The 12,022-nt window shown below is 40.0% G+C and overlaps 1 protein-coding gene across 3 annotated transcripts in view; it reads right to left on the reverse strand.

Annotated features, from left to right (window-relative positions):
- The window catches only part of LOC130930990 (TOG array regulator of axonemal microtubules protein 1-like), a 49,609-nt gene extending 40,337 nt beyond the window's left edge, over positions 1-9,272 (reverse strand). Inside the window, exons 1-2 of one of the 3 annotated variants that reach the window (XM_057859402.1) lie at positions 9,021-9,272; positions 6,168-7,325 (exon numbers count right to left, since the gene is read on the reverse strand). In XM_057859402.1, the coding sequence (XP_057715385.1) occupies positions 6,168-7,202 (1,035 nt within the window). In that variant the 5' untranslated portion in view covers positions 7,203-7,325; positions 9,021-9,272. Of the gene's footprint in view, positions 1-6,167; positions 7,326-8,996 lie in introns of all 3 variants that reach the window. The other 2 variants (XM_057859401.1, XM_057859400.1) reach the window with 2 other exon arrangements.
- Between the last annotated feature and the right edge of the window lie 2,750 nt (positions 9,273-12,022).

Genomic DNA, 12,022 nt, shown 5'->3' on the forward strand with positions numbered 1-12,022 from the left:
CAATTGAGCCATACAGGTTACAGTAGGGCTAGGAAACTGGCATAGAAAGATTATCACAACTTTTTGTTTTTTTAAAATATAGTTTGATCTTTTCCAGTTTGATTTTTTTTTTTTTTTTTTAAATATACATTGTACTTCAATCATTTTAGAGAATCTGTTCCGAAAGAAACAAAAATAATAATAAAGCATAGATAAACCTTTTTTTAAACTTATGACGTGAACTTTAAATGATTGCCAATTGGAACACACGTTTGCCACATTTCCCTCGAACGAAAAATCTCAAACATTGATGGGTAGCAAACCTGACCTGTTCGCACATGTAAATTTGTTGTCTGTTTATCTTTTATGTGTACTTGTATATAACTGTTTATTCATATTAATACTCTGTATATTGTCTTTATGTCCTTGACCTGCTGTAAGACAACTCATGTGAATGAGCAGCTATGCTAACTTTGGCATATTTACAGTGCTGGCCAAAAGTATTGGCACCCCTGCAATTCTGTCATAAAATGTTCAATTTCTCCCAGAAAATGATTGCAATTACAAAAGCTTTGGGCATAATATCTTCATTTATTTTGCTTGCAATGAAAAAACACAAAAGAGAGTGGAGAAAAAAAATCATTATCATTTTACACAAAACTCCAAAAATGGGCCAGACAAAAGTATTGGCATTTGGAACCCTTTGAAAAATCATGTGATGCCTCTCTAATTTGTGTAATTAACAGCACTTGTTACTTACCTGTGGTGGCAATAACTAAATCACACTTGCAGTCAGTTAAAATGGATTAAAGTTGACTTAACATCTGTCCTTGTGTGTACCACATTGAGCATGGAGAAAAGAAAGAAGGCCAAAGAACTGTCTGAGGACTTGAGAAGCAAAATTGTGAGAAAGCATGGGCAATCTCAAGTCTACCTCCAAAGACCTGAATGTTCCTGTGTCCACCGTACGCAGTGCCATAAATAGGTGTAAAGCCCATGGCACTGTGGCTAACCTCCCTAGATGTGGACGGAAAAGAAAAATTTTGGAAGACGGGAGATTTCAACGAAAGATTGTGCGGATGGTGGATAAAGGACCTCGACAAGCATCCAAAGAAGTTCAAGCTGTCCTGCAGTCCCAGGGTACAACAGTGTCAACCCGTACTATCTGTCTGCGTCTGAATGAAAAGGGACTCGATGGTAGGATACCCAGGAAGACCCCACTTCTGACCAAGAGACATAAAAAAGCCAGGCTGGAGTTTGCCAAAACATACCTGAGAAAGACCAAAACGTTTTTGAAGAATGTTCTCTGGTCAGATGAGACAAAAGTAGAGCATTTTGGGAAAAGCCATAAACAGAGTTTACAGGGGAAAAAACGAGAACTTCAAGGAAAAGTGTGGTTAGCACGTTTGCCTCGCAGTTCTGAGATCAAGTGTTCAATCCCGGGCTTCGTGTGGAGCTTGCATGTTCTCCCCGTGCCTGCGTGGGTTTTCTCCGGGAACTCCGGTTTCCTCCCACATCCCAAATACATGCATGGTAGGCTGATTGAACACTCTAAATTGTCCATAGCTATGAGCGTGTGTGTGAATGGTTGTATGTCTCCTTGTGCCCTGCGATTGGTTGGCAACAGTTCAGGTTTTACCCTGCCTACTGCCCGTAGTTAGCTGGGATAGGCTCCAGCACCTCCGCGACCCTCATGTGAAAAAGCGGTATGAAAAATGAATGAATGAATTACTACCAAAGCAGTAGTAATTGCAATAATTTTCAGACAGAAATTTAGCATTATTTGACAGAATTGCAGGGGTGCCAATACTTTTGGCCAGCACTGTACATTTTTGCTTTGGGCTGACATGTTGATTAATGTGCATTTATTTCCAGAGGATATTTCTAAGTCATATCTGTCTTCAGATTACCAAGCCACTCAGATCCACTTCCGGTTATTTTGCTAAATTTGAATTTGTTTTCAAGTGGAAGTGGAGAGGGTTTGAGTCTGATTAGCTGTTTTCTGCCACATTTTAAAATACGAAATATGCTTACAGCTGATCTAGGAAATCAACCTAATATTTTTTGCAATCCATTGTCACGATCACATAGTAGCTCAGCCTTAGTGTAGAAGTTATTTTATTGGTGGTAAAAATATTTCCCTTGGTCTCAAAATTGGCAGATGTAGGAGTGTAAATCATCAATTTCATGATGATAGAATATGATATCAATTCTTTGAACATGATATGAGTTATATCAGTTCCATTTCACCTAAAGAAATATAAAAATGAAAAGCAATGGTCATATTTTCAAAAATTTAATTTCAGACAGTTTAATGAAAACCATTCATTACAACAAAATGGCATACCTCAAGGATGAGGATATTAATTGATGTTTTACGTTTTGATCGATTTCAATTCAGTTGTGCTTAACATATCAGTTAATTCATTGTTACACCTCGAGATGTTAGATTTGTTGCACACTGTACTGACTAAAAGAACATTGGACAAGTCTCTTGTTTTCAATTCTTTACCTATATGCAATTCAAGAAACCTTAATTTAGAATACTAAAGAATACAGAGTAAATGAAGGATTTTGCATGTTTTAGCTCACACTTCAAATGAAATGTTAGCTGAACTTGGGTGAGATACTTGACTGTCTGCCTGCTTGTCTGATAGCACTCCAGCACATGGAATCCACACTCGAATTGCAAATAAGTCATTTTTTTGCACCTCTAACCTTGTGAGATGACCAAATTGTACTTGCCGAACATGCACAATCAAACGTACCCATAAGAGGTTCTCTGAAATACTGAGTTGCTGGGAAACACACTGTAGTAGACAGAAGGTTTGAAGATGAACATACGCACTTCAATACTGGGCAACACTTCCCAGAACAGAACTGCGTCAATTAGCACCTCTTAAAAAAAATCACCCGTCTTGGTCCATGAATATAATTAGTAAAATGCGTTAGATAACGGCACTCTTAATGTATGCATTGTGTTGGGCTGGAATATAAATAGCGGTGAAACCTTGCAACAAAATCAGAAAATGAGTCACCACTAGATCATGGTAAATTTGCAACGATTAGATTTACTGCAGTTTTCTTTCTCGTGCCCTCTGTATCTGATATACTCAACTAAAGTAATTATGTTTAACTTGATCAAGCAAAAGAATCAACTTGAAATAATGGTTAAAAACAAATTTAATATACAGTATATCATCAATTTGCATCCACACAATTAGCATACGGTATACGTTTCAAATCTTACACCTACAAGCTAATTGTTGTTTAAAATTAACTCTCTCATGTAATATGGTAGGATACTCTCTTGAATAATGCAAGAATATCTAATCCGCAACTCTGCCGAGATGCTGCCCCACAGCAAAGATTAACTGCTTGTCATTGCTGAACGTTAAACGACTAGTTTTCTTCACAAATAAAGTAGGAAGAAAATGACTAACACATCATATTCTTGTACTTCACACTAATACGAATGTGAAGAAGCGTAATGAACATCTCAGCCTCTGTGAGTAGGTTTCAAACATATTTCCTTTAGAATATACAAAGTCTATACAGTATCTCATAAATTTAATGGCTTCTATAAACCAATGAATAGACATTGTCGACATTGTCCAATGTGATTCATGTTAGGGCGGCTGCTGTGTTTGGGTAAAAATACATCAGTGACAGTGTACACACCACAACAAGTTTACTTCTACGTCAACTACTGTATGTATACAATTTAAAAAGGTTATGTGCTTTAGAAATAAGCATTTGTGGTATGATTCACCAACACAAAACATGGAATGGATTACACAGGAAACCTGGAAAGAACTGGAAGGGAAAATCTCCGTATATTGTAAATATAAAGGACGATATGTGCCACTTAATGAGTGATCTGCAAAAAGAATGCAGTGATGAAACAAATTACAGTGGTACCACTACTAATGAACGTCTCTACAAACGGAATTTTCAGGTTATGGCATGCCTCAATGGGAAAATACTGTATTGCCTCTTGTTACGAAATAGATTTGAGGATACGAATGGCAAAAATACAGCATGTGCTGCTACTTGCAGCTCCCAGAGTTTACTGAACGTAACATATTTGTAGCTGCTTTGCCATTGGCTTTTGCCAAGCATCTTCCTGGCATCCAATTGGCTAAGAGGGATCTCTACTGTCATGCAAGCATGTATCCCAGCATCCTCTTCATTTGGCCCTCGGGCCATGAGGTGTTCCGACAGCTTTATGTAAGTGTAACTTTTATTCTTTGTTCTTTGTTTTTTTTTTTTTTTACATTATACACAACTTACATACAGTGGGGAGAACAAGTATTTGATACACAGTCAATGGGAAAACCCATTGGCGGTGTATCAAATACTTGTTCTCCCCACTGTATTTGATGCATTTTTATGCTTTATAAAAGATCTATGTCTGAAACTAAGCTGCACTAGAAGCTATAATGCTGGGGGAAGTACAGCCACTGAGTACTATCTCCTTTTTCTTACTCTACCTACCTCGTCTTACTTTATTTGTATTTTCTACTTTTAATATCTAGTTGACTAGTCACTTCATCACTAGTTACCCGGTGTCCCCCCCCCCCCCTCTGGGGAGGGGCTATTTTTCAGCTGCAGCCTTCCTGACTATCCGGACCACTGGCTGGATGGATGTCCTTGTTGCCCCCCCCCCCTCCCCACCGTCTCATTTGGCTTGATGGACCTCTTCTTGTTCCCTTACTCTATTGCATCTTTACAAACTGTAACTCCGTCTGCTAATTCCCATTAGCAGTCCTGGTGTATCCTGTCTAATAGTCTATCCGTCCTGGGAGTGGATCTCTCATGACTGTGGTACTCCCCAAGGTTTCTCATTTCTCCCAAAAAGTTTTGGGAGTTTTTCCTTGCCGACATGGAGGGTCGAAGGATGGGGGATGCCCAGGACTTGACCTTTATTGATTTCATCTCTATTTATGTCATCTGCTGTTTCTAACTGTGTATCACATTGCCTCTGCAAAGCCCTTTGAGACAACCTTGTTGTGATATAGGGCTATACAAATAAAATTGAATTGAATTGAATTTTGGGGGGCTTGGAACATATTAGGGGATTTTCATGGAAAACACATCTCTACACTCTACGCAACTACTTCCAGACCCAATGAATTTCTTAAGTAGAAGTACTGGTTACTGGTAAGTGCATCACTTTACATTTTAACATTTGTAGTGAGTGGCAGACATATGGAATAGCAATAGTTTCTGTGTATGTAAGAAAGAGTGACAGACTTCGGGCAGGGAGCAAATGAGGGGAGAATGATGCAGCTAATATATCAGTGTATCATTTGTTCATTCCATATCCGTTTTGGAATCAAAATCAGAAAACTGATAACAACTTGTTATTTCATATCTAGTATTCAAATAAAAAATCGGAAAACAAATAATGGCCTATTTTTTTCGTTTTGATTTTGTTTTGAGGTAAAAAATAGAATATGAGAGAATGGAGCTATCATGGTTTTTTTTGTATTTGTTTTTTGTTTGTATCAATTTCCATGTGTTGTTGACCCGGAAGTTGTTGACTTTTTTTCAGTGAGGCTAGTCTTAAACCGCACGGATCTTGAAACCTGTACACAGAGAAAGTATCCGCTTCAAAAAGCAAGTACACGGCTGTCATTCTTGACAGCAACGTTAAGTAATAATACCTGTAAAACGTTAGCTATCGTGCTGCTCGATTCACCCATCAATGGAATCACCTGGTAGAGACTTGGCTGACCTTTCTGAGAAAAAAAAAGTCAACTTCCGCGTCACAACGCATCGAAAATGATACAAACACAAAAATACCATGATAATTCCATTCTCCCGTATTCTATTTTTAATTTCATAACAGAATCAAAACAGCAAAAAATAGGCTATTTGTTTTCCGATTTTTTTATTTAAAAATGAGAAAGGAAATAAGTCGTTATCAGTTTTTCTAATTTTGGATGCTAAAACAGATATACTATGAATGAATGATACATTGAGATTTACTGTATATGTGCCCATGTACACGTCTTACTCTTAGCCTTTGGGCCTCCCCTGGTCTAATTCTGTAGAAACAAGTTGGGAACTACTGTACATAATTGTGTTTGATCTTAGAGGTTCCAATGAATATCCATAGAACCTTTATAGTATTTTTAGACCACCCAGAGACGGATGAACAGTAATAGAGGTGTTTACGTTACCTGTTCAGAACACGTTCCGTCGGGGGAGCGGCACTGATGGTTTTTTTCATTCGATGAATTGCTCAGCGTTTCCCATGGAAGTTTGTTCTTCCCTTTACCAGCACTGACTATCCTCCTCTGAGAGCGAAGTCCATCAGTGAGAGAGCCTAAGCTGCCATAGCCATACAGTCGCTCGCAGTCCTGTTCAGTTCGCTGACTCCTTGCACTGCTAATCCGTCCTCCATTCATCACCCAGTCCAGATCAGCTCCTGAACTACTACCCTGTGTGGAGCAGTGCACCCCTGATTTAGCCACCACCAGACCGTACTCTACCACTCCCTCTTCTGAAAGTCTTGGAAGAACATGTCTCGCTCGTCTGGCCTGTACAGCTGCCATAAGTCCCTCTGCGTCTTCACTGAGCTCAACCATGTCCACAGCTTTTGTTAGAGGCTGTTTTTTCCCCATATCCAAGCAGGAGTCAAAAACTGCAAACAGCTCCAAGGCAGCGTGACGGACCTTCCTTTTGCTGTCTGCCAGATATGGTGCAACTTCAAAACAAAGCTTGGGGATGTTGAACTCTTTCCTCGGGTGAGTGAGCATAGCTGCAATGATGATACTAAGAACATCCTCCCGTACTCTGGAATTTTTGTGTTTCAAGTTACAAATAATAAGATCTAAAACTTCTTGCGGGGCCACAGTTTTCATCATCAGACGAAACATGTTCATGTATTCATTCCTGGCGATGGTACGAGTGTCGCCAAGAGCCTTAACGCCAACCAAAGCGATCTGTTTTTTATACTTGAGAATACTCGCATCTAACCTCTCAATAAGTAAGTTTAAAACTTGCAATGTGCCATACAATACTTTAAAATTACTGTCATCGAGAAGTCTAGTAAGAAAATTAATGAACTCTTCAATACTCTCAGATGGGACCAATTTCAAGTCTACTTCCGAAAGGATTCGCTTGAGCTCTTCTACGCCATTTGTGCGGTTCTGATAATTCTTGGGGTCCAGAAGTTGTTGGTATAACTCCTGGGATACTATTCCAACAATCATTGTTGGTGATCCAACAACTGTGGTCAAATGTGAGAAGAATCAAGCACCATCTTACGAGGATGAGTATATTCCTCTTTCCCGTTTGCTTTCATCCTGAGTGGTTGATGAAGAGGAGCCATTTAACTGTGGAGATAAAGAAACCAGTAACGACAACGGGTTTGGATTTGTGTCCTCAGATTGGATAAGCATTCACAGACAACCAGGAAATGCATATAGATCCATTCATTTGTTTCCAGTTCAACCTATGATGGCCTCGAGCCTCTAACTTGACTAACCTGGTCATCAGTATAGGCTAGGCATGTGCCGACATGATTTTCGGACAGTATGATAACCTTAAGCCTTTAAAATAACTCGGTTTCACGGTATCAAGGTATTGTAATCACAGCTCTAAAATGTGTTACTTTGGGTTAAAAAAAAAAAAAAAAAAACTTTTTTCCAATGAACAGGATTTTTATTTTTCAAAACATATTAGCAGATTGGAACATAAGTATAACAATGTTAAAATACATTTAAAAAAAATATATATTTTAAATAAAATTAAAATAAATACAGTCCTTTAGGTGAGCCTAAACCCGCAGCCACAGCTCAACATTATTACCATCAAAACAAAAACAATTGAATTATTTTCCATTAAAAGCATGTGTGTATGACTTGTATCATATTTACATTATACACACGCCCTTTCTCAACAGTTGCCAGAGAGGAAAAAACACACGTTTTACCAACGCTAGACACACTAAACACTCTCGTAAGTGTTGGGAAGCGTTCACGACAGAGTATACTAACCTTTAATTTTGTATAAATGCAAAATAATATTGGAGGTATTGCCTCCTCGGCAGCCACCCTCCACAAACATGTTTTACATGTCGGATGGCCCTCTTCCTCTAAGCCGCGGCTGTTTGTAACTTTTCTTTGGCTGAAGTATTCCCATATCAGCGATTTCGTTTTCTTCGATGGGGAAAAAAGTTCAAGAGTTTCACCTCCTCCAGTGTAGCGCAGCTGACTCCCTGACACTGAGCAAAAACCAGTGGGGGTGGGTTGAGCCTTGAAGCTGCAAGCGAGGGATTTCTCAATGCATTTTTAGGGATGAAAAATAGCTAATACTTTAGGAACGGTAGGACGGAACATTTTTGCGGTTTTGAAACCTTGACGTTTTCATACCACGGTATACATTGAAACCGGTAATCAGCACATGTCTAGTATAGGCATGCAACTATACTGTGCATTCATGATAAATTTAGTCTTCAATTAACCTATCATGTTGTTTTCGGAACGTGGAAGAAAGTACCCAGAGAAAACCAATGCAAATGAAGGTAGATCATCATTCTTCAGTTCTACACACAGTAGAGCCTGGATTGGACAGACTTGCATAATAATATTAATGCATATTTAAAATCTAACTATTTGAAGAGAGCAGCATGGATGTAAACATGCTTAGGAGCCGATTCCCGTTGGCGTGATGCGATAACGTGCACTTTAACTAGGTTATACAACCACTTGTGGCTATTTGCCACTCAATTGCACGGTTTGGACAACATCGCCAGATGTACATGATTCCCATCTAATGGAACATGTCAAGGTATTAAATGGCAGAAATGTCGACTGAAACAGCCCACGCACTTCAGTGGACTTGTAACAACCAACCCCCCTACGCCACCGTAAAGAAAACACAAACTAGTCGTTGCTGGTGTTTATAACGTTACGTGCACGGTAATAAGCTAGCTCGGTACTTGGCGAAATAAAGCTGACTGACTCGAGCTAGCAAAGTTAATGAAAAGCAGTAAGAAAACAGACCTTGCAGCGCCTCACCGTCCTTACTTTGACTTCGACGGCGTTCATCGAGACTGATAAAGGTTACGTGGTCCGCGTTCCCATGTCTGGATTCAGAGCTGGCTGCTTTTCTGAAGGCGTTAACATTTTGCTTCGGGTTCGCTAGTGCGTGGCTTGTTGAACGTTGGGAAGCTACGGAGGTATTTTATTTTCACCATCAGGCGCCCACGCTCACACACTACACACACACGCACCCCTCGCGCGCGCGCGCACGCACACACAGAAACACCGGGAAGCAAAATGGCGTATCCGGGTCGCAAACTGAGCGCTTCCATGGTGACGCGAGCTCCGGGCTCGTGCACGCGCCACGACCGCACGCGCACGTCACAAGCGACTACCAAGGGTGGGCAAACTTTAGTTCAAAGGCTCACTAGATTTGGATTTTCAGTTTTAAAATGCACTGATAGTCCAGATCGTTCTTAGATTACATTTATGCTAAATATGACAATTGAAGATTTATGTATGTATGTATTTATTTATTTATTTATTTATTTAATCTTTAGACAGCTTTAAATCTCAAAGCTGTAATGTGAAGTAATTTCATACCATGCCAAATAGGGTCACAATTAAAGTAATTAAACATTGTCCAACAAATAAAGCATGAAAAAATAATTTATATGTTGTATATTTGACAAAATAATCGCGTTTCTGAAGTTCGAGCCTGAAAGGGGACGAACCCGGAAGTGATACGTCACACCGAGAACACCGATGGCAGCACTCCATACGGCCGCCCTACAAAGCCCTTCAAACAATGCTTCAAACAGCGATATAAGTGATAGATCAAGCACAAGTGAGGAGACCCAAGTTTTTGAAGAGTTGGAGGAAGAGGAGGAGGTTGGAATTTTATGTTGGATCGTACATCTATTAGCCAGACGCTAATCAGGATGCAAACAACGTGCCCAGACTACCTGACATCGAATGGAGACAAGACCCATCGAGATTACAAGATTGGTAAGATATAGGCTGTTATTATTTTCATGATTTGCACATAATTGTATGTTTCTGATGACATTGTTTAAAAAAATAATAATCAGACTGCATGTTCATTTTGGCAGGTCCGGCAGCGCTCATGCATATAAAATAATAATATAAAAACGTTGGGGGGGGGGGGGGGGTGAGTCTTTGATGGCTTTTTCCACTTTATTGTGGCAACAATAAGAAAACAAAATAATAGCGGACTGCCGCCACATTCGACCGCGAAGTTTTGCTTGTCGCTCATCTCCGCCTCGCCTCGTACTACCAGCTACTACTACTTCCTGGGGCTATCGGCAGGAAGTGGCGTCTAATGGCGTGAGGAAATGTAGTTTTTTCACACAAGCGAACAGATTACAAAGCACCACTTCAGTGTTGTCCCGAGACTACATTTCCCATGAGTCACTGCGGGTCTTGAGCTGTCAACGTTCACATTTGACACCATTCTGCCGCGGTCCTCCTCGCCAGCTGTTAGCTCGCCATTCACGCTCGTTTGCATTTGATCGCTAGTCTGATACACTCCCGCTTTTTCGGTGAGGTCTTTTGTGTTTATTCGTTATTGGATCGTTTTTGTTCACCACTGTAAATAAGAGCACTGAAGCAAGAAGGGGTAAGTCGCCATTTCTGTTCAACCCGTTTTCTCCTGTTTTTTTTAGCGTAAGAAGCTAGGTTAGTGGCTGTCTTTTCTTCGTTCTTTTTCATGATCAGGGTTTAGTTAGCGGTTGCGATTCAAGTGTAGATTCCTTTTGTTTGTTGTTTTGGCCTGGGCTTACCCTGAAGCCGCGCTTCATCTACATTTTGTACATATTGCCTTGAAAGGTGGAAAAGCGCTATATAAGTATAACACCATTTACCATATTCATTGCGACTTTGTTGTGTAAATTTTGTGCCACTTGTGAAATTGTGTGGCTCGTTTTATGTTACGCCCTTTGCGAGGCGTCCTTGGGACGTAACACTAGCGAACACAACAACAACTATGCCATGACTATTGCCACAAGTTGGCTTTCGGCTAACGTCGCTAGCTTCTACTGTACATTCCACAACAGTTGGCAGCTCTGCTTTGACAAAGTCATCAGTCATCTATCCAAAAATCACACTTACTTTTTGGCAAATCCTTGATCATAAGCAGACCGGTTAAGGAAGCAGGCATCTTCGAAGTGTTTGCAGCAGAGAACACTACTCGATGATGGCGTGAAATTCATTCGCTTCGTGCGAACGAAAGATGCCCATTTACGTGCCATGCTATCCTTTGGCCACTCACACAACTTTTCGTTTGAGTGAGAGCAAAACATCGCCACACACCGCCGTGGCATCTTACCGAGAAGCAATGCAACAAACAATACTGTTCTATGGCGGACTTCCCTCGCACTTCCCGGTGTGACGTAATTTCTGAAGATTTCCGAAGATTGCCGAAGAAAAGCATTTTCGTTGTCAGGGGCGTTGCTATGAGTTAAACAAACAATCTGGAAGCGTTGCGTTAAAAAAAATAATGAAAATATGCTTATAATTGTTTAGCCATTGATATTATTCAAAAACATGGTTGGCCAACCTCAGTTCACATTTCCCTTTTAAACATCTCTTTTACAAGAGAGGCCTGAGCACAAAGAAACATTCACAAATATTAGACAACACAAAAATACACCAACGGAAACAGTTACAATAATCAGTAAAAACATCAGACAAAAGATAATTAAAATCACCAAGATGAATGATTGACTGTAGTCTAAGAGTAGATTGCAATTTGTTCCTCTTAAGAGGAGCATAATAGCTAAAGCCAGTTCTGTCAACATTAGTGCGTGTGAGTGGAATGTTTAGGGTTAAGTAGTTAGTTGATCGGGTTTGGGTTTTAGTAGTTACTGGATTTGAATGACAGGAGAGATATGAGGTAGTTAGGAAGTTTGCACAGTAAAGCCTTAGATGAATAACATGAGGTGGATATTTCTTCTTGACTGTAGTGAAAACCATCCAACGTTTTGATAAAGGGTTCAATGATCAGTGCAGAAATTGTCATTGGTGAT

The sequence above is a fragment of the Corythoichthys intestinalis genome, chromosome 15 (genome assembly GCF_030265065.1).
Source record: "Corythoichthys intestinalis isolate RoL2023-P3 chromosome 15, ASM3026506v1, whole genome shotgun sequence".
Classification (NCBI taxonomy): Eukaryota; Metazoa; Chordata; class Actinopteri; order Syngnathiformes; family Syngnathidae; genus Corythoichthys; species Corythoichthys intestinalis.